We start from the raw sequence: 27,688 nt of genomic DNA on the forward strand, positions 1-27,688 counted from the left end.
CAAAAGGACACACAGTGTGTGATTGCTTTTATAGGAAACGTCCAGAACAGGCAAATCCACAGACAGAAAGCAGATGAGTGGTTGTCAGGGGCTTGGGGAGGGGGATGGGGGAGTGACTGCTCATCGGAACGAGGTCTCCTTTGGGGATGATGAGAATGTTCTGGAAGCAGACAGAGGTGGTAGTTGCACAACATTGTGAATGTGGTATGTATCACTGATTTCTTTAAAATGGATAAAATGGTTAAGTTTTATGTTATGTGTGTTTTAGCCCACACGGTATAAACCTCAGTGTGTCATGTTCTGGCTTTTTCTTTAATTTCCTCTTTCCCGTGGTCTCGAGGTCACGGGTCTGATTCCCTGTGTGCCTCGGTCTCTGAAAGGGTTTAGGACCTCGGTGGGTCCAGGGACTGGAGCCTGAGAGAGCTCCCTAGGCGTCCGGCCAGCCCAGTCCTTCTCTGGGCACCAGGGAGAAGCCGAGGGTGACCTGGGCTCCAGCCGCCACGCGTCGTCCTCCCATGGCCCTGGGTCCAATCTAGTGTATGAGGGTTCTGTGCTGTCGTTACAAAGGACCCCACACCTAGGGCTTAGACCCCCGGGATCTGTCCTCCCCCGTCCTGGAGCCCGGAGTCTGGGGTCAACGGTCGCAGGGCCACGCTCCCTCCGGAGGCTCCAGGGGAGGGTCCCTCCTGCCTCTTCCGGCATCCGGGGCTCCAGGGTCCCTGGGCCGGTGGCCGCCTCCCTCCCGTCTCTGCCTCCGTCCTCACAGGGCCGTTCCTCTGTGTCTGTGTCTCCTCTTCTGTCTCTGAGGAGGACACGTCCTTGGATTTAGAGCCGCCTCCTCCAGGAAGCCCTCCTCTCCATCCTTGATTCAGGGCCGCCTCCTCCAGGAAGCCCTCCTCTCTGTCCTTCCCTTCGTCACATCTGCAAAGACCCTGTTTCCGAATAAGATCCTGTTCTCAGGTTCCAGGAATTTCAGGGGGACACTTTTCAACCCAGCACAACACCCCAATTTCAGAGATGTTAAAATGTAAATTAATGGGCCGGCCCCGTGGCCGAGTGGTTAAGTGTGCACCTTCTGCTTCGGCGGCCTGGGGTTTGCTGGTTCGGATCTGGGGTGTGGACATGGCCCCACTTGGCAAGCCATGCCGTGGTAGCCGTCCCACATATAAAGTAGAGGAAGATGGGCACAGACGTCAGCTCAGGGCCAGTCTTCCTCAGCAAAAAGAGAAGGATTGGCAGCAGATGTTAGCTCAGGGCTAATCTTCCTCAAAAAAAAAAAAAAAAAAAAAATTGACCCCCAACATTCCTTCGACCTTTGCACAGGAAGCGCCGTGGGTTCACAGAACAATTCTGCGGTATCTGACTGTAAACTTTCAGGCGGCTGGGAGAAACTCGGGTCTCCTTGTCTGCCTCCCACGTGTGTCTCAGCTTTTCGGGGGGTCTGGGGACCCCAGGGAGCAGCAGCAGGTGGCGAGCTGCAGCAGTCGGTGCATTTCGCTGCGTCCCCCCCCCCCCCGCCCCCCCCCCCGAGGTGTAGTCATGTGAGGCCGGTTTCGTCTGGTTGTTCCTGTTTCCGTATAAAGCTATTTTCTTTAAAAACAGCCTCGCTGGGGGAGGCGATGCATGACTGAGGGCAGGCGTTTATGGTAAACGTCTGTTTTCCCTTTGAATTGTTCCTTTTTCTTTTAAGATTGGCACCTGAGCTGACATCTGTTGCCAATCTTCTCTTTTTTTTTTACCCCTTCTTCTCCCCAAAGCCCCCCAGAACATAGTTGTATATTTTTTTTAGTTGTGGGTCCTTCTAGTTGTGGCATATGGGACGCCACCTCAGTGTGGCCTGATGAGCGGTGCCATGTCCATACCCGGGATTCGAACTGATGAAACACTGGGCCGCCCAAGTGCAACGTGCGACCTTAACCATTAGGCCACAGGGCGGCCCGTTCCCTTTGAATTTTGCTGTGAAGCTAAAACTGTTGTAAAAAAAAAAAAAAAAAACCCAAAACAGGGTTATTGAGATAGAATCCACGCATTGAAAGAATACCATTCAGCATTTTTAGGATATGCGCAGAGTCGCGCAACCATCTCTCCCTCTGATTCGACTCAGCCCTTCTCCACACTCCATCTCATTCCCGAAGTAATCGCCTCAAGGGAAGATCCGGAGAGAGGTCCCCCCAGGGGGTTCAGCCGGCCTGCGTTTTAATCAAGCAAGTGCTGCCGTGGGCGGGCCGGTCCCAAGGGGCCCTCACAGCCCCCACCTTCAGCTTCTGTCTCTGGTCCTCTGCAAGGATGTCTGTCTGCGGTGTATCCTAGTCCATGCCGCCCGCCCGACCAAAAAGCAGAGTCGACTTCCCACCCAAACGGGGTTGGGCCCACCGGCCAGTGTCCACCCCGGTTGGCCGGCCGCCCACGGCCCCCCTGGTGGGCCCCACTGGTGCGTCCCGTCCCGCCCTGTTTCCGCTGGGCTCACGGAGCTCTCTCCACGCAGCCTCTGGGACCCTCCATCTGTCTCTCAGAAATTGGGGCTTCTGGGAGGACGGCCTTCTGTCCACCTCCCACGACATCATTTGGATTAAGAAACGGCCAAAGTACGGGTCCAGGGTGCAGCGTCCGTGTGGCCTAGGGGCTCTTGTGGGGTGCGATGCAGAGGGGAGCTCTGGGGTGATGGGCCCCCCCAGAGGGAGGGGACCAGGGACAGGCTGTGGCTCTTGTGTCGCCTCCCAGGAACCCACTTCCTGGGACCTTTATTACCCGCCACCTGGGCTGTGCCTGATGACCCCGGAAGCCGAGGAAAGAATGCACAGAGGAAAATGCACAACGTGACCACGTTCCAGAGGAACATTTCTGCAGCTCCTGTCATTACAGGCCTGACTGCAAATCTTTAGCTGCAGCAAAAAAAAAAAAAAAAAGGACAATTGAAAATAATTTCAGAGTGCAAATCCATGGAGGGATTTGGGAGATGGTTGCTGGCTATCGAGAGCAAACAAGGTACCATTTCAGAAAGCGTATTAGAGATCCTGAGCCGTGACCGTCAGCTCTCCTCTCTGCTGTGGGCTGAATTGTATCCCCTCAAAATATGTTGAACTGCTGACCCCTGGGACCCGGGAACGGGGGCTTATTTAGAAGCAGGGTCTTTGCAGCTGTGATGAAGGGAAGGATGGAGAGGAGGTCTTCCTGGAGGAGGCGGCCCTGAATCAAGGATGGAGAGGAGGGCTTCCTGGAGGAGGTGGCCCTGAATCCAGGATGGAGAGGAGGTCTTCCTGGAGGAGGCGGCCCTGAATCAAGGATGGAGAGGAGGGCTTCCTGGAGGAGGTGGCCCTGACTCAAGGATGGAGAGGAGGTCTTCCTGGAGGAGGTGGCCCTAAATCCGAGGACAGCGTCATCATCAGAGACAGAAGAGGAGACGCAGACGCAGAGGAGCAGCCCCGTGAGGACGGAGGCAGAGACGGGAGGGAGGCGGCCACCAGCCCAGGGACCCTGGAGCCCCGAACCCCGGAAGAGGCAGGAGGGACCCTCCCCTGGAGCCTCCGGAGGGAGCGCAGCCCTGCGACCCTTGACCTCAGACTCTGGGCTCCAGGATGGGGGAGGATGGGTCCGTGGGGTTTAAGCCATGAAATTTGTGGTCATTTGTTGCAGGAAACTGGTACACCCCGTTCTCCTCCCATCTGAAGGGGCCAGAAAATGAAGAATCAGTGGGGGAAATTGGTGGGCATGTTGTCTGTGGCTCAGATCCGCAGCTGGTGCTGTAAGGGTGGGGTGGGGGGATGTAGGCCATTTTAGGGCTCTGGGCACGTCGGGGACAGAAGGCGTGAGCTGAGACCCAGGCTGCAGCCCTAAGCTCTGTCATCCTCTTAGTAAAGCTAATAGGATTTTCCAGCATGATCCGTCTCTGGCTCACTGCTGGGTCTCCAGCAAGGAGCTTTGGCAGCTTTACCGAGCGGCTGGCGGTCCCCCAGCTGGCTAGCAGACCCGCGGTCCCTGAAGCAGGACAACCGGGGACCCTCCAAGTCAGGCCGACGTGGAAGAAAATGAGTTCCCTGGAGGATCAGGCCTTCGGTCTCCTGAACACCTACTCCAATGGCTTCATGGTGTCCCAGGTAGGGAGCTGGGAATGATGTTCCACCGGGCACGCCGGGATCCCATGGACCGGAGCCGGGGGCAGGGGGAGGATGGGGAGAGACTGCCTGATGGGTGGGGGGGGGTCTCCTTTGGGGCGACGAGAATGTTCTGGAACCCGACAGCGGTGGTGGTTGCACAACCTTGCAAATGCACCGAACGTCACTGAGTTGCTGAGTCTAAAAGGGTTGACGGTGCATCTCATGCTAAGTGAATTTTACGTCAGTAGAAAAACAGGCAAGGTAGAGTGAGACGCTGTGTTTTAAAGGTCCGTTGGTGTCGGGTCCGTAGAATGAGGACATTAGCGGTGGGTGGTGGTCTTTGCAGGACACACACATGTGCGAGGTTGGAAATCCAGCCCGTTCTGATTCTCTGGGGGTCCACGTGTTGGTCCCGGAGTCAGGGGTCGTGTCATGCCGGTTTGTGCTTCCCTCATAACGGAAGGGAGAGCTAAGGATCAGGTAGCGGTTCCTGAAAACTGAAGTGAAACGCCCTCCCCATCCAAGGGCACGGATCCCCGAATTCCATCCGGAGACCCCAAAGGTTAAGGATACCTGTTCTAAAGCCGTCAAGATATGGAAACGGAGCGTCCGTCTACAGAAAACATAGGGAAGTGCCGCCTCTGCTCCAAAGATAAGTGCCTCAGCGGTGCGCCCGCGATGTCCCCAGCCAGCGGGGGCTGCATGGGGGTCGCTCCCAACGGCGTCGGGTGGGTTATAAATCTTGGGAGGAAATGACTTGGGGACATAGGGTACCATGTCCTTGAGATGTCACGAGTTTAACAGAAGAAGAGCTAATCCAGCTGGAGTGGAATGAAACTTCACACGACCTTCGCAGAACGAGCGGGAGGAAAGGAATTAATGAAGTGTTAGCAGTAACACGACGTTAATACAATGAGTTAATACAAACTGTAACAGCTGAGGGAACCTTGACAAGAGTTGACGCAATGGTAACAGCATCAGAGTCACTGTGGCCTTCACAGAACAAGAACAGATACAATGTTAATAAGGGTTAAGAGAAAGTTTTAATAGAACTTGGTGCATAAAACTTTATCAATGAACTTGATGCAACTTTAATACGGAGATTCCCAAGCAGGGGCGTTGCCCCCAGGGGGACACTTGGCAGCATCTGGGGGCATTTCTGGTTGTCATTGCCGGGATGGGGGTGCCCCTGGCATCCGGCGGGTGGAGACCAGAGATGCCGCTCAGCTCCCGAGAGCGCACAGGACGCCCCACACAGAGAGTGGTCCGGCGCCACGTGAGGCTGAGAAACACGAACTTCCTTACTTAAGTCAAAGAAAGACCGGTCTTGTTTTTATTTCTGTCCGCGTGCTGTGGAAACGACGCCAACCCCAGATAGGGAGTCAGTCCTGCGGGAGACACGTGGGCAGAAACTGAAACGCCGCGTACGGGAAGGGTCAGAATGAAAAAGGGAAGGTGGTCCCTGCCTTGCCGTCCGTGGCTTCCTACCCCCGGGCAATCACCGTTAATAACGAGAGAGTAGCAGCAGGCCATTGACAACTCCGGAGGGTCCACACAGGGTCGTTCGTGTGTGTCTCTCCGATGTCCGGCTGGCCTCCCCTTTGGGGCTGTGGATTTCCTCCTAAAGGGCTTTATTTGCCAGAACCATTTCCAGGCTCTTTTTTTCAGAGCGATGCTGTCTGGGGCGTGCTGGGAGGGAGGGTCAGTGAGGATGGACGGGGCGGGGCGGATGCTGTCGAAACCTGGACCTGCACAGGCCCCCCGCCCCGTTTCTTTGCTCCTCCCCGGCTGGCCAGCCCGTGAGTGGCCCCGTTGGACCCTGCGTCTACGGTGGCCGCCCCCACCAAGCCCTGGCCCTCACCCTCCCTGGGTACCAGTGGGTCCAGTAGATGACGTCACCCCCGGACAGCTGGTCACCCCCACGGCGCGACTGTCACTCAGAACTTGGAACAGCAGGATCAGATGCTCCCTGGGTGCACGGTGGAAGCATCATTAAAAAAAAAATTTACCCACAACTAGAAGGACCTGCAACTAAGATGTACAACTGTGTACGGGGGGCGTTGGGGGAGATAAAAGCAGAAAAAACTATATATATATATATATATATATATATAAAATTTAAATTGTGATAAAATAGGCGTAACATAAAATTTACCATCATAACCATTTTTAAGTGCACGGTTCTGTGACATGAAGTACATTCGCATTGTTGTGCAGCCGTTCCCACCATCCGCCTCCAGAATTTTCTCATCTTCCCAACTGAAACTCTATGGCCTTTAAACCCTGACCCCCGCATCCTCTCCCCCGGCCCCTGGCACCACCGTCTACTTTCTGCCTCTAGGATTTTGACTCGTCTAGGGACCTCACAGAAGTGGAATCAGAAAGTATGTGTCCTTCTGTGTCTGGCTTATTTCACGGAGCGTCACGTCCTCCAGGTCCATCCGTGTTGGAGCAGGTGTCAGAGTCCCCTTCCTCTTCATGGCTGAATAGTATTCCACTGTATGGAGAGACCACCCTTGGTTCAGGCATCAGAGGACACTCGGGTTGTTTCCACCTTTTGGCTACCGTGTAGGATGCCTCAATGAACACAGGTGTACAAGTGTCCGTTTGAGTCCCTGCATTCAATTCTTTTGGGTCTACACCCACAAGTGGAATTTCTGGCTCCTATGTTTAATTTTTTGAGGAACCACATACCGTTTCTCCTGACAGTGCAGCCTCATCTACAGACTCGTCCCTCGCACCCCGTGATGTGTGGTTCTCAGGCGATTGAAAGCCGCCTTTTGTTTCTGCCGCTGCTCCCAGGTTCTCTTCGCCGCCTGCGAGCTGGGGGTGTTCGACCTGCTGGCTGAGGCCCGGGAGCCCCTGGACTCGGCTGTGGTGGCTGCCCGTCTGGGCGCCAGCTGCCATGGGACGGAGCTCCTGCTGGACGCCTGTGTGACCCTGAAGCTGCTTCGAGTGGACACGAGGAGAGGAAAAGGTAAGCACGGCTGATGTTTCGCAGGAGGCGTTTTAAATGCGCACTCCCGGCCCGCTTTTTCTGCAAAGGGCCGGGGAGTGAGTATTTCCTGCGTTCCGGGGCTGTGGGGTCTCTGCCTTGGAAGCGTCAAAGCAGCCGGAGACATTGTGAACACGAACGGGCATGGTTGGCTCCCAATAAAACTTTATTTACAACCACAGGCAGTGGGCCAGGTTCAGCCCCCGGGCTGTGGTTTGCTGACCCCCGTTCTAGAGATTTCCACGTGCTCTTGTGCAACTGGTACCCCTGTGGAGATTGTGGGGTGGGTTGACTTGAGCGGGAAGGGGTCATCTGCGTGTTGACAGCTCTCAGATCGCTGGCCTTGCAAATCCAGCGGTCGGCAGGCTGGGGGGGTCCACCACCAGCCACACCCCTGCTGGTGCTGCCGCCCCCAAACACCCACCCCCAGGAGGCACCGTGGTGGATGCAGCCGGAGCCAGCGGCCAGCACAGACGGTCAGTCGCCCCTCAGGCTGTTGCTCGGCGGCTCTGCTTCCTGAGTCCTGGGGCCGGATGGTGGCTGGGGGCCGCCTGCCACTCAGCTGAGCTCTGCAGAAGAGCAGCCCTTTCTCCCCCATCTTTGCTTCCTTTCACGACCAGGGTGTCCCCTCACTTGTCTATTTTTAAATAAATTGTTGCAACGTCTGCAGACTCTAATATAGGGTTTCCCTGTGGCTCACTTGCCCCTTCCACCTGCTCCGCCAGCCCTTCCAACGGGGTTTGCCAAAACCGACCCCAGCAGGTGCGCCGGCTGCCCACCACCGGTCAACCCTCTCCTCCAGGATAAGCTGCCAGCTGTGGGAATGTCCATGCTCCCAGGCGAGGGTTGCGTTTCAGTCGTGACGTTGCCAATGCTGGGCATGGCACGCGGCAACGACTGGAAATGTAACTGACTGTTTTCCCTCCGGTTTGTTTGCAGCTTTCTATGGGAACACAGAGCTCTCCAGCACCTACCTGACCACGGCCAGCCCCACGACCCAGCGCAACATGCTGCTCTACCTGGCCAGGACCACCTACCACTGCTGGGCCCACCTGGCCGAGGCTGTGAGGTGGGCGTGGCGTCGACTGAGCCCCAGGGCTCCCCGGGCGCTGGTTTCAGGGCGTCCGAGGAGTTGAAACGCCAGGTTTCTCGTAGAACCAAACAGGACAGCGCGAGGTTTGGAAATTCAGAGCGGATGTTCGAAAGCACCTGGTGTTGACCCACGGAGTTCACTTAATCTCAGTCTATCGTGACCTTAAGTCCTTGTGGTTCTGTGATCTCCAGGGGAGAGTGGAGGGTGCTAGTGGAGAGGGAAAGCGGGGGAGATGGTTCAGAACAGGGGGGACGCAAAACCAGGAGGCTGCCCTCCTCGTGATGGTGAGCTCCACACCAGGTCTCTCAGCCTCGTGCTTCCGACATCTGGGACTGGATGACTCTGAGGTGGGCCATCCTGTGCACTGTAAGGGTGTGGAGCAGCCTCTCTGGGCTCCACCCACCACATGCCAGGAGCATCCTCCACTCTGGGTGTGACAATAAAAAATGTCCCCAGACATTGCTGAGTGTCCCCTGGGGAGGCAGAATCAGCTGCACTTGGGAACCACCATGACAGACAGAAATATAGATAGATGATAGATATTGATCCATGATAAATACAGGTAGGTACGTACTGCTAGATTGATTAATAGATAGGTAGGTGATTGACAGATGATAGACACGTAGATAGATGATAGATATATAGACAGATAGATGGTAGATGTTAGATAGACAGGTAGATATGTACATAGATGATAGACATTGTTAGATAGATAAATCAGACAGATGAGTACTGATAGATGTATAGCGAGGTGATGCATAGATATTGCTGGATGATTGACAGATGATACATAGATAGACAAGGATAGAAGATGGTAGATATTGATAGGTAGGTATCGATAGAGGATACATACAGAGATGGATATACAGATAGATAGGAAGGTATACAGAGAGACAGATGAGAGAGAGGGTCTCATGCTGGGTCTGGATTTCTCAGCCTCATCACTACTGACATTCGGGGCTGGATGACTGTGCTGGGCCGTCCTGTGTGCTGTAGGGTGTGGAGCAGCATCCCTGGTCTCCACCAATCAGGTGCCAATAGCATCCTCTGGCCCCAGTGGTGACATCCAAAGATGTCCCCAGGCATTGACAGATGTCCGCTGGGGTGAGAGAATCACCTCCAGGTGAGAGGCACTGCTCCACATTTTCTGTCCAAGGTGGGACGGGATGCTCAAGGAGTCCTTCACCCCAGCTGCAGGGGAGGAGCAGGCAGTTGAGGGTAGACCAGTCGTCCCTCCAACTATGGGTAGACCAGTTGTCCCTCCAGCTGCAGGTAGACCAGCCGTCCCTCCAGCTGCGGGTAGACCAGTCATCCCTCCAGCTGCATAGACCAGCTGTCCCTCCAGCTGCGGATAGACCAGCCGTCCCTCCAGCTGTGGGTAGACCAGTCGTCCATCCAGCTGCGGGTAGACCAGTTGTCCCTCCAGCTGTGGATAGACCAGTCGTCCATCCAGCTGTGTAGACCAGTTGTCCCTCCAGCTGTGGGTAGACCAGTCGTCCATCCAGCTGCGGGTAGACCAGTTGTCCCTCCAGCTGTGGGTAGACCAGTCGTCCATCCAGCTGCGGATAGACCAGTTGTCCCTCCAGCTGTGGGTAGACCAGCCGTCCCTCCAGCTGTGGATAGACCAGTTGTCCCTCCAGCTGTGTAGACCAGCCGTCCCTCCAGCTGTGGATAGACCAGCCGTCCCTCCAGCTGTGGGTAGACCAGTCGTCCCTCCAGCTGTGTAGACCAGCTATCCCTCCGGCTCTGGGTAGACCAGCTGTCCCTCCAACTCTGGGTAGACCAGTTGTCCTTCCAGCTGTGGGCAGACCAGTTGTCCCTCCAGCTGTGAGGAGCTTCCTACCCCAGATGTTGGGTGATGAGTCATTTTGGACCTGGAGGTCCCCTGATTGCACATCATTTGCACACTCTTTAGATTGTCATTAAATTTTATCCCTCGCTTGCTCATGTCAGAGAACTGTGGGGATTCTTGACTACACACGAGGAAAGAATTTCGTGAGTGTGCCCGGTGACTTGTGCCCCCTGCTTGTTCGACCCCTGATTTAAGGGGAGGATCTGTGACCCCCGTTTGCGTGAACTGATGTGCCGTGGGTGTCTGAGAGCTTGAGTGACAGCCCTCCTCTGTTTCCAGAGAAGGGAGGAGCCAGTATCTGAAGGCGTTCGGGGTCCCCTCCGAAGAGCTCTTTACCGCCATCTACAGGTAACGCCCGGCTCCGACGCTGTGGGACCCGGCTTAGTGTGCAAATGTTACAGGGCTGAATACATGTGTCCAGACAGAGCACAGCGGAAGAAGGTTGATATTTAATTTAAGATCAAAGGAAAGATTTCGCTGTTCTGGTGTTGGTGTTGATCCATTTCCTGAGTGGATGGAAGTGAGCTCTTCCCTTCAAGGAACTCCACTCAAACCCAATGTTTAAGTGGGAAGATGAGGCACAGTTTTCGGTTTGGCCAGAGTTCCCCAAGCAATACCTCCATTCTTGGTTCTTCTTCCCGTGCAGGGACCGTCTGCGGCCTTTGCCCCAGGCGTGTGGACTTCTTTATCTTCTTTATCCATTCACCCATTGATGGGCCTCAGGTTGCTGCCACGTTCTTGATTTCTCTGCTTAAAAAGCATCTGAACTCCTGTCCTGATGCAAACACTCCTGCAGTGGCGTCCAGAGGATGCTTATTCGTTCCAGCCATAGTAGGGTCTCCCGGGGCTGGTCTATGTTGGCGGCTGACCGAGGGCTCCCGTCATCCCGGATCCCAACTTCTACAGCAGCAGAGGTTCCATGTCACAAATGCAAGGCTTACAGACGTCCCTGGGGCACACGGCTCTGGGCTCAGCACAGGGTCCCCCGGTGGCATTGCTTGTGACGACCGCCCCGGAGTTGGCGTGAGTCTGACCAGCGTGCTCTCGCGTGCCAGGTCAGAGGACGAGCGGCTCCAGTTCATGCGAGGTCTTCAGGACGTCTGGGGCGTCGACGGGAGGAGTGTGTTGTCTGCCTTCGACCTGTCGTCGTTCCCTGTCATCTGCGACCTTGGTGGTGAGCATCTGCCCGGACGTTGTGGCCGTGTCTCAAATTCTGTCTGTGGGGGGGAACGGTCCGTGAACCCCATATTTAACATGGCCCCGTAAGCTGGCGAAGGAAGGATGCAAACCCCATTTACAGCAGCGGAGAAAGTAGCCCTTAAACGTCCTGAAGGCTGTCGTGGTCCCACTCCTCAGTGGACGTAGCCAAGTGGCCGTGGCTGCCAGGGGGAGAGGGCCGGACAGAGCCGGGGGCTGCCTGCGTGTTCCCGTCTGCCTGTCACAATCTCTGTCCACTTCCAGGCTGTTCTGGGGCTCTGGCCAAGGAGTGTGTTTCTCTGTACCCTGGATGTCGGGTCACCGTTTTTGACATCCCAGAAGTGGTCCAGACGGCAAAGACGCACTTCCCGCTCCCGGAGGGAGCACGGATCCGATTCTGTGAAGGTGGGTTGCCGTGTGCTCTGGGCGTCCACGGGGAGACTCAGAGTCGTCCCCGGGGGTCAGGAGATGCCGGACACTTATGACCGATGATGGATGTTGAGTTTGCCTTCCTTGAACCCCCAGAGAGCCCCCCTCAGCTTAGAACTGTTGGATGGAAAGCTGTATAAAGTATCCTGTTTTCTAACCATTAATTCTTTCTTGAGTATTGGATGAGATTGAATATCGTCCCCTCAAAGTTCCTATCCACCCAGAGTTTGTGAACGGGACCTTGTTTGGAAGCAGGGTCTTTCTTTGCAGCTGTAATGAAGGGAAGGATGGAGAGGAGGGCTTCCTGGAGGAGGTGGCCCTGAATCAAGGATGGAGAGGAGGGCTTCCTGGAGGAGGCGGCCCTGAATCAAAGATGGAGAGGAGGGCTTCCTGGAGGAGGCGGCCCTGAATCAAGGATGGAGAGGAGGGCTTCCTGGAGGAGGCGGCCCTGAATCCAAGGACAGCGTCCTCCTCAGAGACAGAAGAGGAGACGCAGACGCAGAGGAGCAGCCCCGTGAGGACGGAGGCAGAGACGGGAGGGAGGCGGCCACCAGCCTGGGGACCCTGGAGCCCCGGACCCTGGAAGAGGCAGGAGGGACCCTCCCCTGGAGCCTCCGGACGGAGCGCGGCCCTGCGACCCTCGACCCCAGACTCTGGGCTGCAGGACGGGGGAGGACGGATCCCTGGGGTTTAAGCCCCAGGACCCTCATACAAGTATCAAAATCCAAAACCTTTATGAACAACATTATGGGGAGCGGGTCAAAGGTCACATCGAGGGACCACTGCCGACTCAGAGGATGAAGACGACTCAGCCATTCGGAGGCTTGGAGCCCAGGGCGCTCGGAACTGGATGGGACTGGCTCTCGCCTTGGAGACCTGGCGCGCGGCTCCCTCCCACCTCCTCTCTCTCGGAAACTGCAGTCTGACCTGCACGCACTCTCTGCCTCTGTTTACGGGGGAAACCGACCTTTCCCGCTTCTTTTCTCTGCTGGCTCAGAAGGAGGACACCAGATGGGGCTGTCGGCCCTTCCGTCAGCTCCGACGTTCATGGCGTCTCAAGGGACATGGGCCGCCCCCGTCACACCGGAGGCCAGGGGAGCAGGCGCTCCTGGAGTGTTTACTGACCCAGGCGAGGAACCGACCCCTTTTGACTCTCACAGGCTGGGAGGGGGTGAGGCGAGGGCCGCGGGTCACGGAGCGCATGCTGGGGAAGCTGCACGTGCTTCCTGCTTCATTTTCGGGTCCGGACTCTCTTCCTCATGGGCTGGACACGAACCCACGGCCCACAGGCCTTGGCGACCCCTTGTCTTTCTTCGTTGAGTGAAAGAAGACGCTTTCCCCTGCCCTATCTCATGGGGCAACGTGTGCGGGCCCCACACTCCCTGGACCTTCATCACGGGGGACAGACGTCGGACTGGCCATCCGTCATCTGACACGCACGCCGGAATTCCTGTGACTTTGCAGAATACGCACAACAGACCTGATCCGTTCACCCCGTACGGCACGGGCTGTCCAAGATCTCCGAAATCCGTACTTCTTGCGCAGGAAAAGATATACGAGTCGAGTGTTGGAAGCCGCCCGTATGTTGGGCATTTCCCTTCAATCAGGAAAACAAGTCCTGACTGTGGGTTCAGTTCAACCCCTCACACAGGAGGTGCTGACCGACGGCCCGGGTCCTCTTGAAACCCACGGCTTAACGCCGCTTCAGGAGCTCAGAGAGTAAAACGAAGATAAAGCCAGTTTCCAGAGCTGACGGAGGGAAGGGGCCCCAGACAGTGTCCAGGATTTTCTTGTCTTTCCCCCGGTGTTTTTTGAGCTCAGGGCTGGGTCTGCGGGTTCCTGGCTGTGGGAAAGCACGGCCCACCCGGGTGTCCTTTCCATGCTGGGTGCTGGGTGGGTGAAGCGGGATGAATGGCAGGCTGACCCCAGGGCACCTGCACGGCATTGCAGGCGATTTCTTTAAGGACCCCCTCCCGGAGGCGGATCTGTACATCCTGGCCAGGATCCTGCACGACTGGACGGATGAGAAATGTGCCCACCTGCTGGAGAGAGTGTACCGGGCGTGCAAGCCAGGTAGGGTCGGTCCTTGCACACCGGGGCTGCAAGGGCTCCAGCCGTCAGGTCTGGGTCCATTCTGCAGATGAGCAGGGGAGATGCCCAGGGCAGCCCAGAGCCGGCGGGGCGGGGGGCCTTGTGGGGAACCGGGGCGCGAGGCTGCGGGTGCCCAGGCTCGGGGTCCCCTGCTCAGCCCGCCTCTCCCTGCCCCAGGCGGCGGCGTCCTGGTGGTCGAAGGCCTGCTGGACGCTGACGGGCGCGGACCCCTGACGGCACAGCTCTGGTCGCTCAACATGCTGGTGCAGACGGAGGGCCGTGAGAGGACCCCCGCCCAGTACTGTGAGCTGCTGGGCGCCGCTGGCTTCGGGACCGTGTGCTGCAGGCGGACGCGAGGCCTGTACCACGCCGTCCTGGCCACCAGGGGCCCGCCCGCCCCATGCTCCCCGAGGTCTCTGGTGCCTTTTAATTAAGTAATTTTAATGTATCTTATGTTAATTTATTTTATTTCTAATTTTAACTTTTTATTTTATTTTATTCCCAATTTAATTTAATTTTAAAATTTCTTTTAATTTACTTTATTTATTCTATTTATTTTATTTTTTATTTTGACTTTATTTCATTCTATTTTTAATTTTAATTTATTTTTAAATTTATTTTATTTTAATTAACTTTAATTATAATTTATTCTATTTTTAATTTAATTTTAAAATTTATTTAATCTTAAATTACTTTAATTTTATTTTTAATTTTATTCTATTTCAAATTTTAATTTATTTTATTTTTAACTTTATTTTATCCTATTTTTAATTTTAATTTATTTCTAACTTTAGTCTATTTTTAATTTTAATTTATCTTATTTTTAAATTTATTTTACTTTAACTTATTTTTTATTTTAATTTTTAATTTTTACTTATTTATTTTATTCTTATTTTTTAATTTTAATTTAATTTATTTTTCACTTGTTTTATTTTTAATTTTTTAATTTGTTATTTTATTATTTTAATTTTAATTTATTTTATTTTATGTTAAGGTTATTTTAATTTATTATTTTTATTTTAACTTATTTTATTTTATTTTACCTTAATTTTAATTTTAATTTATTTAATTAATTTTTTCATTTATTTTAATTTTTTCATTTTTTATTTTAATTTATTATTTTATTTTAACTTATTTTATTTCACCTTAATTTATTTTTATTTTAATTTATTTTTTATTTTATTTTTGTTTATCTTATGTTTTATTTAAACATTTTATTTTTATTTATTTTATTATTTATTTTTATTTGGCCCAGCTTTATTGAGATATAATTGACAAACAAAAATAATGCCTATTTAAGGCGTAGCCCATGATGATTTAGGTCATGTACACATTGTGAGTGATCATCCCGGTCAAGCTGTTAATTCCGTCGTCTCCCATAGCCACCGTTTTCTTCCTTTCACTTTCTGTGGTGAGAGCCCTGAGGTCTGCTCCCTTGGGGAATTTAAAGTGCACAACACAGCGGGGTTCCCTGGAGGCACCGTGGGACCCCCAGGACTCATTCCTCTTAGAACTGGAGGTCGAGAGGCCGGCCCCGTGGCCGAGTGGTTGAGTTCACGTGCGCTCTGCTGCAGCGGCCCAGGGGTTGGCCGGTTCGAATCCTGGGCGCGGACGTGGCACCGCTCGTCAGGCCACGCTGAGGCGGCGTCCCACATGCCACAACTAGAAGGACCCACAACTAAAATATGCAACTACGTACTGGGGGGATTTGGGGAGCAGAAGGAGGAAAAAAAAAAAAAAAAGATTGGCAACAGCTGTTAGCTCGGGGGCCCATCTTTAAAAAAAAAAGAGAAATAAAAATCCAGAGGCGGGTCACCCTGTGACCAACCTGTCCCCACCTCCCCACCCTCCAGCCCCGGCCCCACCTCTCCCGGCTCTGCCACAGCGAGCGCCACTTTGTTGAGATTTCGTCTTTATTTGTGGACGTGGCAGCTGCTTTTCACAGGCTCCGCCCGGGCCGCGTTGACCCTGAGTCCTGCTCTGCCGCTGGCCGTGGGCAGACCTCTCTGGGCTGAATCTGGGGCCCGGGCGTCCACCTCCTGGCGTCTGTTAGGAGCCACCCCGTGGGCAGCACCCTGGCTCCAAGGGACGTCTACATCAATGACGGGATGTCACGGTACAAACTCGTGGTGACCCAGCGTCGGCCAGGCCTCCCGCGTGGCCTCGTTCAGCTCAGTGGCTTATCCCTGACGCCATTTGACTAGTAAGGAGGGTCAGGCTGGGGGCGTCTGTCCGTCCGTCTCTCCTGCCCCCGTACCTGTGCTCCTGTGTCTTCATGTAGCCGCTGCTGGCGACTGAACGTGTGTGTCCCCAAATTCACGTGTGGGAGCCCCAACCCTCAATGAGATGGGGTCACGAGGGTGGGGCCCCCATGAATGGGATCAGTGCCCCCATAAAGGACGCCCCGGAGAGCTCCCTGGCCCCGTCCACCACGTGAGGACACAGCGAGAAGGGGGCGTCTGTGAACCAGGAAGCGGGTCCCCCCCCGCCAGACACTGACCCGGCCACCTTGATCGTGGACGTCCAGCCTCCAGAACCGGGGAAAAGAAATGTCTTGTTTAAGCCGCTCCGTCTCGGGTATTGATTACAGCAGCCACCGAGGGGGGACTCCGGCATTTGACGTCTCACTGGATCTCGCCCCTCCTGGGAAAGTCAGTAGATGCTACAAAGGAAGAAAGGGTCACCCCGCTGCCCATCGCACGCCCATGCCTTTTGGGGGCTTTTCCAATATGGCGGCAGGGGGCCCACTTCTTCTTTCCCTCTTGCCTGCGCTTCAGCATGTTATTTCCTCTCTGCCAAAGGCTTTTTGCAACTCGGAGACGAGGGAACAGAAACAGAACAGAATAATCGTTAAAACAAGGAACTGTGACCCGAACAACATAGGTCCGGCTTCTAACCCCTGGAACCTATGATTGCAACCCCATTGGGGAAATAGGGTCTTGGCAGAGGCAATCCACTTCAGGTGAGATCATTAGGGTGGCCCTAAATGATCATAGGGGTGTGAGGGCGTCCTTATAACAAGAAGACGCACGCAGATGCAGGGGAGCAGCCCCGTGAGGACGGAGGCAGAGACGGGAGGGAGGCGGCCACCAGCCCGGGGACCCTGGAGCCCCGGACGCTGCAAGAGGCAGGAGGGACCCTCCCCTGGAGCCTCCGGAGGGAGCGCGGCCCTGTGACCGTCGACCTCAGACTCCGGGCTCCAGGACTGGGGAGGGTGGACCCCTGGGGTTCAAACTACCCAGTTTGCAGGATTTTGTTCCAGGCGCCCTGGGGACCCTAAGGCCCTGATAAGGCCTGCATTCCAGCCCCACAAGTCCTGCTCACTCCACCGCCCTGCGACCCTTGACCTCAGACTCTGGGCTCCAGGACGGGGGGAGGACGGATCCCTGGAGTTTAAGCCCCCGGTTCGGGGTCCTTTGTGATGCCCGCCCCAGGACACGGGTGCACCAGGAAACTCAGGAACCGTGTAGACGTTTCAGGTGTTTGAAAAAGCCCGTTTTCGCACCGTGCGGTGTGTCTAAGAGACGCCTCTCACGGAAACGAGACAGACGGGTTCGGGAATCCGTGCAGGCTCATCTCGTTGTGACCTTTAGGATGAAATGATAATTATTTCTTTTTATCTTATTTTATTGAGCTAGAATGGACATCTCCCATTCTGTTGGTTTCAGGGGGACGCGTAATAATTCTATGTTCGCGTTTCTTGTCACGTGATCAGAGCAATAAATGGAGTTAATATCCATCCTCGTGCGTAGTTGCAATTTTTTTTTATTCTTGCGATGACAACTTTTAAGATCTAATGTCTCAGCACATTTCAAATATACTATAAGATGGTGTTAACTGTAGTCCCCACGCTGGACTTATCCATTTTATAACTGGAAATTTATCCTTTTTGCCAGACTTCACCCCTTTCTCCCACCCCCACCCCTGGCACCCACCGATCTGTGCCCTGTGCCTGTGAGCTCAGTTTACCTTTTCAGATTCCGCATAGCAACGAGCTCACACCGTCTTGGTCTTTCTCTGACCGATTTCACTTCACCGACGAATGTCGATTGATTTTGAATTCCTTTTTATTGCGGCGAAAGAAGCATAGCCTCAAATTTACCATCTTAGCCGTCTCTAAGGCCCAGTTCTGTGCCCTTGAGCGCCTTCCCGTTGTGCAACCATCAGCGCCGTCCAGACACGGAATAGGAGGCCGGCTTTTTTTGAGGGTCCGGTTCTCCCCCCCCGGGGTTGGCGGCGTACGGGGATGAGCACGTCTCGGAAGGACCTTCTTGAGAAGACGCTCAGAGGGAAGATGGTGCCGAAGAAGCTGCCGGTCAGAGCACGTGTGCTCCCCGCGTGGGTCCAGCTCGAGGGCCGAGCCCGTTCCAGGACAGCCCAGAGCCTTGTGGGGGGGGATCGTCCTCCTCCTGTTGCCGTGGCGACGCGTGGACCCCCCCCCCACCTTGGGGCCAGGCCGGGGTGCCCGTCTGCCAGCAGATGGCGGCGTGGGGCAGCTTATGGGAGCTCCGTCCAGGCCGTGGATGGACAGGAGTCACCCCCCAGTGGATGTCTTTGTCCCTGTCAAGGTTAGGTCTCCTGAGAACAAGTGCAAAGTGCAAAGTGCAAAAGCATCGAGTCACCATTTTCCCCCCCACGTAAAGGGCGAATGCAAATTAGGAATAAGAGGCATAATTGTCTCTGCTGTAAATAAGCACAGAGAACCCCGCCCACCTCCCACTTCTTGGAGCGTTCACTTCAGCGAGTTCTTTCTCGGTCAGCTCCAGAGGTCTGTAAATCTTTTAAAGCAAGACTCTGGCCAGGCCCACAGCCCGGGCGTGTGTCCTCCAGGACCCGGGAGCATCTCTGAGACGCGTCCCCCCCGGGACCTGGGAGCATCCCATCCGGGGAATGCCACCAGCTCAAAAGGTCGTGGCTGCATTTGTGGAGTCACACACAGGATCTGGGCAGGGACCCTGATGCCGGGACGCGGGAGCCGCGGACACAGAACAAGGGGCAGCTCAGCGTGGGGTCGGGGCCGGGGGCTGGTCGGCCGCGGGGAAGTCCGTTCTTGCTTGCACACTCTGTGCTTCTCCAATGGCTGGAAAACAGTCGGATGCCTCATCCCGCTGGAACCTGGCAGCCCCTTTGTGCGCTGAGTCACAGATCCCGGGGTCCAGGGCCTCGGGCTGCAGAGCGCTTGCTGTCTGCCTGCGGCTCCCCCTTCTCGAGCCCGTGCCGGCCCCTCCAAGGACCCAGGGTAACTTCCACTTACAGTCGTGCCCATGGCTCACGCGGTCACCGAGCCCCCGAGTCCTGCCGTGAGACTCGCCCGGGACCTGGTTGTAAAAACGTGCCAGCCAGGCGGGCTCTGTCTCCACGACAGGGCCCTGCACTCACGGCCGGACGCCCACCCCTCTGGCAAGAGGTTTTCTGCCCCTGGGAAGAATTTGTGGGGTCAACCATGGTGTCAAATCCCCACTGAGTGTTTCTGCACGTGGCAGGTGACGCTTGGGGTTTCTGGTCTCTGAAAATAGGTTTTCTGTAACCAAGCGGTGTGTGTGCATGTGTGTTGGGGCGTGTGCACGCATATGTGTTTGCATACATGTGTGCATGTGTCTATGTATACGTTTGTGTGTGCATGTGTGTTTGCATGTTGTGTATGTATCTGTGCATACATGTGTCTTTCTCTATGTGTATTTGTGAATGCATGCATGTTTGTATATGTGTAAGCATGTGCCCTCGTATATGTGTGTGTGTATGAATGCATGTGTGTTGAATGTGAGTGCATGTGTGAATGCACACGTTTGTGCATGTGCATATTTGCAAATGCATGCATGTTGTATATGTGCATATTTGTGAATGCATGCGTGTTAGTGTATGCTTGCATTTGTGAATACACGTGTGTTGTATGTGTGTATGAACCTGTGTGTATGTGTGATTTTTTTTTGTGCATGGTGCTTATGTTGCTGCATGCATCTTTGAGTACGTGTGTTTGCGTATGCATGTGTATTTGTGTATGCAACTGTGTATGTGCATGTGTGTGCACATGTTTTTGTGTGGGTACGTGTGTGAGCAGATGTCTGTGCATGGACATGCATGCACATGTGTGTTTGTGTGTGCACACTCCTGTGTTTGCATGCACGCACATGTGTGTTTGTGTGTGCACACTCCTGTGTTTGCATGCACGCACATGTGTGTTTGTGTGTGCACACTCCTGTGTTTGCATGCACGCACATGTGTGTTTGTGTGTGCACACTCCTGTGTTTGCATGCACGCACATGTGTGTTTGTGTGCACACTCCTGTGTTTGCATGCACGCACGTGTGTGTTTGTGTGTGCACACTCCTGTGTTTGCATGCATGCACGTGTGTGTTTGTGTGTGCACACTCCTGTGTTTGCATGCATGCACGTGTGTGTTTACACTCCTGTTTTTGCATGCATGCACATGTGTGTTTGTGTGTGCACACTCCTGTGTTTGCATGCATGCACACATGCGTATAGATGTATATATGCACATGTGTGTACATATGTGGGGGCACCTGCAGGTCCCCTCCCTCTGCCCGGGGCGGTTGGTGGGCAGGAGCCGGGTGCGTCCAGCCCTTGCTGGAGCCCGGCCGTGTGGGAGGGGAGAGAGGGCCGCGTCCATGGTGCAGAGAAGCACGGCCGGCCCCCCGACGTCTGTGCACCCCCAGGCTCCGCCCCCCCATGTGTGACCCTGACCACCACCCCAGGGCCCTGGAGCCGAGCTCCGTGGGCACCACAGTGTTTCCCAGAGGGGTTCGTGATCTGATCTAATTTCGGAAATCTGCACCCTCTCCTCCCCGACGTTCGCAGTACGTATGAGCGTGGTGTCAACATCCCCCACACGTCTTTGAGCGAGGAACCTTTGAATGCTTCATGATAACGACCAAGAAAACTCCCCGGGTCCAGGCAGGCTGCGACGGCCCGGGTTTGCAGCCAGGAGCATCCGTCAGGCCAGCTCGGAGGGACTCGGACTGCGTGACCGCCGTCGATGGCGCCTGCAAACAAAACGGGGATGCAGGGTGGAAAGAGAAATTAAATTAAAGCGTAGGTAACTTTTCTGGTGAGGGAGAATCAAGGCTTGTGTTCTGATGCTGTCTCGTTGGTTTCTATTAATTGCAAGTCTGCAATATGGTTTTTTTTTTTTTTTTCTTTTTTGAGGAAGATTAGCCCTGAGCTAACTATTGCTAATCCTCTTTTTTTTTTTTTTTTTTTGGCTGAGGAAGACTGGCCCTGAGCTAACATCCATGCCCATTTTCCTCTACTTTATACGTGGGACGCCTACCACAGCACGGCTTGCCAAGCGGTGCCGTGTCTACACCTGGGATCCGAACCAGTGAACCCCGGGCCGCCGAGAAGCAGAATGTGCAAACTTAACCACAGCACCACCGGGCCCGCCCCTCTAATTTTAAAATGAATGTCTGGCTCTTGCCTCGGGGTCTCCTTGGGGGGCCCTAACAGAGGTGCATTTTGGGGCCCCCAGTCCCTCTGCTCATGTGAATTATGCAAGAAATCTCCCTCCAAGCATAACGGCCCCCAAATGAGCAACTTCCACCTATTATTTCCGCCACTGCTTGTGCGCGCACGGAAGGGGGCCCTTATGCATGAACTCGCCGCTGTGCGTCGTGTCTGTCATCCACGCAATCTCCTGAAAACCCCAGGGGGACTATGTTTCTCTAATGAAATGCGCCGCAAGGACCCGTGGATATCTCTACTTGCTCCACCTTCCCGAGGAGAAAAATGGCACCAAAAGGAAAAAAAGCAAAAATATTTATTCTTTAGGGTTCCATTGACATATCACAAATGCTTACCTGCAGGGAGCGTAGACGGATGCAATTAAATACGCTTTGGTTACAAATCAAATGTTTCTGTTGCAAAAAAAAAAAAAAAAGATCAATCAAATGTTTCTGTTACCAAAAAAAAGATAACAAATGAAATGTTTCTGTTGCCAAAAAAGATAAATCAAACGTTTGTGTTGCAAAAAGGATAAATCAAATGTTTCTGTTGCAAAAAAAAGATCAAATGTTTCTGTTGCAAAAAAAAAGATAAATCAAATGTTTCTGTTGCAAAAAAGATAAATCAAATGTTTCTGTTGCAAAAAAAGATAACAAGTCAAATGTTTCTGTGGCAAAAAAAGATAAATGTTTCTGTTGCAAAATAAGATAAATCAAATGTTTCTGTTGCAAAAAAAAGATAACATCAGATGTTTCTGTTGCAAAAACAGATACATCAAATGTTTCTGTTGCAAAAAAGATAAATCAAATGTTTCTGTTGCAAAAAAAATAACAAATCAAATGTTTCTGTTGCAAAAAAAAGATACATCAAATGTTTCTGTTGCAAAAAAAGATAACATCAGATGTTTCTGTTGCAAAAACAGATACATCAAATGTTTCTGTTGCAAAAAAAGATAAATCAAATGTTTCTGTTGCAAAAAAAATAACAAATCAAATGTTTCTGTTGCAAAAAAAAGATACATCAAATGTTTCTGTTGCAAAAAAAGATAACATCAGATGTTTCTGTTGCAAAAACAGATACATCAAATGTTTCTGTTGCAAAAAAAGATGTTTCTGTTGCAAAAAAGATACATCAAATGTTTCTGTTGCAAAAAAAGGATAACAAATCAAATGTTTCTGTTGCAAAAAAGATACATCAAATGTTTCTGTTGCAAAAAAAAGATAACATCAAATGTTTCTGTTGCAAAAAAAGATACATCAAATGTTTCTGTTGCAAAAAGAGATAAATGTTTCCGTTGCAAAAAAGATACATCAAATGTTTCTGTTGCAAAAAAAGGATAACAAATCAAATGTTTCCGTTGCAAAAAAGAAAAAAAGATAAATGTTTCTGTTGCAAAAAAAAAAAGATAAATCAAATTTTCTGTTGCAAAAAAAAAAAAAAAGAAACATCAACTGTCTCAGCTCGTGGAACCGGAAGCAACGTTGTTGTCCCCGAGAACACGCTTTCCTGACCATTTGTCACGTCGGCCTTGATTGGTGCCCTGAAAATGCAAGTCGCTTTCTGCGGAGGCTTCATGGGGATTATTCGAATCTCGGGGTTCTTGGAAGGCGCTGCAGCCCGGGAGACAAGGAGGCCCCGAGGGGCACAGGGGAATTCTGGGGAGCGCGTCCTGCTGCCTTCAAGGTCGTCTCAAGGTCACAGAGCTCACGCGGACCCCTCGTCCCCGCCACAGAGGAAAAGGAGGGAAAATGCGATTCTCTGCTTTTCTCCAGGGCGTCAGCAAATCCTCCCGCCGGGGGCTGGAGAAAAAGCAAAGCCCCCTTTCCACGCGCAAGACGTCTGTCCGTCTGTCCGGGCCCGGGCTGCATCCTTTGCTGTGATGGGTCAGGCTCTCCAACTTCATCCCGGGAAACGGTCCACGAGCTCGTCTGATGGATAATTGATCCCGAGACACCCGGACTGGGGCAGAAGGCCAGAGGGATGCCCTGGGACTGACTCATTTAAAAAAAATTAAAAAAAAAATTAAAAAAGAGAGAGACATCGCTTTGAAGAATTCGGGATCATTTTTGCAAAAATAAATTCAGCCTTTTTGATATAAAGATCAATGCGAGGCGCTGGGAACGGGCAAGTCGAGCCTCCGAAATATTGCAATATGAAATGCAAATATAGCCAAAGTAAACGGAAATGACTTTAAATTGATCCCGTCTTCTCGCCGGTAAGTATGGCGGAGCGAGGAGGCAAGTGTGCGCGTTGAGCGGCCTCCTCCAGGAAGCCCTCCTCTCCATCCTTGATTCAGGGCCGCCTCCTCCAGGAAGCCCTCCTCTCCATCCTTGATTCAGGGCCGCCTCCTCCAGGAAGCCCTCCTCTCCATCCTTGATTCAGGGCCGCCTCCTCCAGGAAGCCCTCCTCTCCATCCTTCATTTAGGGCCGCCTCCTCCAGGAAGCCCTCCTCTCCATCCTTCCCTTCATCACACCTGCAAAGACCCTGCTTCCAAACCAGGTCCCGTGCAAGGGTCCTGGGGTCGGGACATGAATGGCAGGTGCAGGCTGTGGAAAGGGTGTGCAAGCTGCACGGTGCAAAGACCCTGCTTCCAAGTCCCGTACACGTTTGGGGATTCAAATGTGGGCATATTTTTGGGGGGCCGCCACTCAGCCCCCTGCAATAAGACCAGACAAAAGTCGCTCCTCTGGCCTTCCTTCCAGCTCCCCTGGGAGGCTGGCGACATGATTGACAGCAGGAAGCCCCGCCCACTCCCAGGGAGCACTTCCTGTGAGCGGCTGGGCTCCGAGCAGATGCTGCTGTTGCATCAGATGCTGACCAGGGGCTGGGTCGGTTTTGGGGTTTAGGGGGCCGCTGAGCGGGGCTGATGGACACTGATGGCTTGGGGGAAAATTCAGGGTTTTTTCATAAAAGTGTTGACCTTGGGGCATCCCTAATGATCGCTGTTTTAAATTCCTTGTACCAATGCTCCGCTGCAGATTTTTGGGGGTGCAATTGGAAATCAGGGCCCCGATGCTTTTAGATTCCTATTTAGAGGCAGACGGACCCCTGGAAATTCTGCACCCGGACCCCCGTTCTCTTCTGCCACCGTTTTTCTTCTTTTGAGCCAGATTCATCCCGGGAGCTTCCATTTTTTTGTTGTTTTTTTTTCGTTTTTTTTCTTTCTGCCAATGGGATGAAGGGGCCCACTTGGGGTAGAAATAGTCGCCGAGAAGATAGATGCGGCTTTTTAAAAATTTTATCCGATCGAGGTCACATCGGTTTACAGCGTGGTGTCCTTTTGGGGGGACATTATTATATATTATTATATATCCGTTTCTGTGTAGGTGGCATCATGCTCATCACCAACAGTCGAGTTTTTATCTGTCACCCCTTGTGCCCACCCATAACCCCGTTCCCCTCTGGTCACCACTCATCTGTTCTCTTGGTCCGTGTGTTAGTTTATCTTCCACATACGAGTGAAATCACACAGTGTTCGTCTTTCCCTATCTGGCTTATTCCACTTAACATCATTCCCTCAGGGTCCATCCGTGTTGTTGCGAACGGGTCGATTTTATCCTTTTTCAGGGCTGAGTAGTATTCCATTGTATCGGTTCTGCTTCTCTGGGGCCATTAAACACGCATCTGGCTGGTGTGTCATCAGCCCATTTTTTTCCCTGATTGTAGGGTTCTTGGAATAGATCGTGTTGCACAAAGCACAGAGTTCCCATCTCCCAGGCAAGTGGCACAGACTCGCCCCGGGGTGCACGGATTTTCTTCACCTCCTGCCAACATCAGATGTGGAGGCCCAGCGCATCCGTCAGGGGGACCTAGGTGTCTCTGTTCCATCGGGCCCCATCCACGAGTGCAGCGACGTTTCTCTCCTGCTCTCCTGAAGGCCTCGGAGAGCCGGCCGCTGGTCCGGGTGTCACCCCTTTACGTCAGCAGCCAGGCTGCCTTCCCGAGTCAGGGAAGGACCCGGCTTTCAGACACGCGTCAACCCTACGCCGCCCGGGAGGAATTTGGGCTTCGCCAAATTTTAAGGTCACGGCAGACAGAAGTGTCAGATTCAGTTCTGAACTGCGGGGTTTTTTTTTTTTTTTTTTTCCTCCTTGAGGAAGATTGGCAGCGAGAGACAGGATTTTAGAAATCCTCCCGGCTCTTTGCACAGAATTTTTTTGGTCAAAGGGTTTCTGCGTTCTGGGCCGTGTTCATTTACGGACGTGCCAGTGACGGGGAGGGATTATAAAAACAGAAAGCAGAATGAAAAACCCCTGAAAACCCCTGTTTTTAGGAGATAAGAACTCGATTCCGGCTCCAGACGCAGAATCGTCATCATTATCCTCATTTCAATAAAAACGGCTGGCTAAGCCGCTTACCCTCATTGAAATTCCTGAGATCTTCATTCATTTTGGGTGTTTGGCTCAAAAACGAGTAAGTTTATCTGGTTCTTTTCCCAAGGGGTGAAGCCCGATGGGGGAGTGTGACAACTTATTTTTTTGAAGAAGAAGAAGATTGGCCCTGAGCTAACATCTGCTGCCAATCCTCCTTTTTTTTTTTTTTTTTTTTGCTGAGGAAGACTGGCCCTGAGCTAACATCTGCTGCCAATCCTCCTCTTTTTTTTTTTTTTTTTTGCTGAGGAAGACTGGCCCTGAGCTAACATCTGTGCCCATCTTCCTCTACTTTATATGTGGGATGCCTACCACAGCATGGCATGACAAGCGGTGCCATGTCCCCACCCGGGATCTGAACCCGTGAACCCCAGGCCGCTGAAGCGGAACATGCACACTTAACCGCTGCGCCACAGGGCCAGCCCCCCTCCCTCTTTCAAATAAGGTCGCCTGGTGGGAAACAAACAGCAAGTGAGACGCCCACGACCGGGTCCCCCGCTTCTCAGCTAAATTGCACGTAGGACGGAGCTGGACGGGACGTGAAGACCGACAAGACTCCTGGACTCACGCGGCCCCATCTTTGAACGGAAGTCCAGGCTGCTGTCACTCATGATGCGGCCATAAAACCCTAAATACCGCGTGGCTCTTAAGACATATTTTCTAATTGCCGGAATCGAATGTCTTCAGACGTCTCCGTTTGAAGGGAAATGAGGACTTTCGAGGCGCTTTGCAATTTGTGCCATTTTGGGAAATCGGTGAATTTTTTAAAATGCAAGTATACGGCCAGTGGACGAGCTGGAATTAACATTGTCCTTGTGGAAATGAGACTTGTCTTCTCTGGGTCCCAGAAGGCAGGGTCTGTGTGCAATCAACAACCTGAATGGCGGTGCACGGTGAAGTTTCAAGGGTGTGCACCCACCCCGGGCCGTTCATTAGTCATGTTAGAGCAATGCTTGGGGCCAGCCTGGTGGCGGAGTGGTTAAATTTGCACACTCCACTTTGGTGGCCCTGGGTTCAAGGTTCGGATCCTGGGTGTGGACCTACATGCCGCTCATCAAGCCATGCTGTGGTGGCGTCCCGCAGAGAAGAACTAGAAGGACTTACAACTAGGATATACCAGTACGTCCTGGGGCTTTGGGGAGGAAAAAAAAAAAAGAGGAAAATTGGCAAGTGATGTTAGCTTAGGGCCAATCTTCCTCACCAAAAAAAAAAAAAAGAAAGAAAAAAGAGGAAAATTGGCAAGCAATGTTAGCTCAGGGCCAATCTTCCTCCCCCCCCCAAAAAAAAAAAAAAAGAGGAAAATTGGCAAGTGATGTTAGCTCAGGGCCAATCTTCCTCACCAAAAAAAAAAAAAAAGAAAAAAGAGGAAGATTGGCAAGTGATGTTAGCTCAGGGCCAATCTTCTTCAACAAAAAAAAAAAGAGAGAGAGAGAGGAAGATTGGCAAGCAATTAGACTCTTTGTTCCTGCAACGATTGTCACCGGGCGATGGCACAGGAGGACCCTGGCATCATCGAGGTGGGAGCCATGTTCTGAAAGTTTAATGCGTCCGCTGGAACTCAGCAAGCCCTTCATCGGCTCTGGCTGGTGTTTCTACAGTCAGGCTCCTTTTGCTGCCCGTCGCGGACCTTGTCAGTGACTTGGTGCAAGGAGGAGGCTGGGAGAGCAGCGTTCCCATGGTGCTTTGCAAGAGGCACCCTAGCCATCGTGCAAGCAGGCTGTGCCGCCTGCTCAGAGGGTTTCCCCATAAACAGAGATTCGTGAGCCCCTGGATGTGGGCACGCTCTTCCAAAAATCTGTGTCCTGACTTTTTTCAGGTTTCTCATCACACGCATGTTCATTGCCGAGTTCGATCCTGCAGCCTTGCTGCGAATTACTTGAATTAATTATTATTTCCCTCTTCTGAGACGTTTAGCTTGTGTATTTGTCTCCCCGGGGCGCCGGAACAAACTGCCCCAAGCTGGGTGGCTGGAAACAACAGGAATTTATTCTTTCTCATTTTTGCAGAGAGATTTGGAGTCATATATATATATAAAATATATGTCTACATTGTAATACATACGTAATATAATTGTAATACATTGTATGGTTGTATAATTGTAATGCATAC

General features: G+C 52.6%; 2 protein-coding genes across 4 annotated transcripts in view; one reads left to right on the top strand and one right to left on the bottom strand.

Annotated features, from left to right (window-relative positions):
• The first annotated feature begins 3,759 nt into the window (after positions 1-3,759).
• On the top strand, positions 3,760-14,280 carry ASMT (acetylserotonin O-methyltransferase). The gene is made up of 8 exons (XM_023633485.2): positions 3,760-4,094; positions 6,897-7,071; positions 8,029-8,158; positions 10,314-10,382; positions 11,090-11,208; positions 11,496-11,636; positions 13,611-13,733; positions 13,929-14,280. The coding sequence occupies exons 1-8, from the start codon at positions 3,876-3,878 to the stop codon at positions 14,183-14,185; spliced, it is 1,233 nt and encodes a 410-aa protein (XP_023489253.2). The 5' UTR covers positions 3,760-3,875; the 3' UTR covers positions 14,186-14,280.
• A 3,213-nt stretch (positions 14,281-17,493) lies between these two features.
• DHRSX (dehydrogenase/reductase X-linked) overlaps positions 17,494-27,688 on the bottom strand; it is a 138,597-nt gene continuing 128,402 nt past the window's right edge. Inside the window, exons 9-10 of one of the 3 annotated variants that reach the window (XR_011434936.1) lie at positions 21,565-21,621; positions 17,494-20,751 (exon numbers count right to left, since the gene is read on the bottom strand). The gene's annotated coding sequence lies outside the window, so the exon portion shown is untranslated. Of the gene's footprint in view, positions 20,752-21,564; positions 21,622-25,703; positions 27,547-27,688 lie in introns of those variants that run through there. The other 2 variants (XR_011434940.1, XR_011434937.1) reach the window with 2 other exon arrangements.

Source organism: Equus caballus, chromosome X (assembly GCF_041296265.1).
Source record: "Equus caballus isolate H_3958 breed thoroughbred chromosome X, TB-T2T, whole genome shotgun sequence".
In the NCBI taxonomy this organism is placed as follows: domain Eukaryota; kingdom Metazoa; phylum Chordata; class Mammalia; order Perissodactyla; family Equidae; genus Equus; species Equus caballus.

Excerpts from the sequence above, each read along its gene's own strand:
- ASMT (XM_023633485.2), top strand. The coding sequence starts at position 3,876 with ATGATCCGTCTCTGGCTCACTGCTGGGTCTCCAGCAAGGAGCTTTGGC. Across the intron at positions 4,095-6,896 it reads ATGGCTTCATGGTGTCCCAG|GTTCTCTTCGCCGCCTGCGA; the intron begins GTAGGGAGCTGG and ends CGCTGCTCCCAG. Across the intron at positions 11,637-13,610 it reads ACGGATCCGATTCTGTGAAG|GCGATTTCTTTAAGGACCCC; the intron begins GTGGGTTGCCGT and ends ACGGCATTGCAG.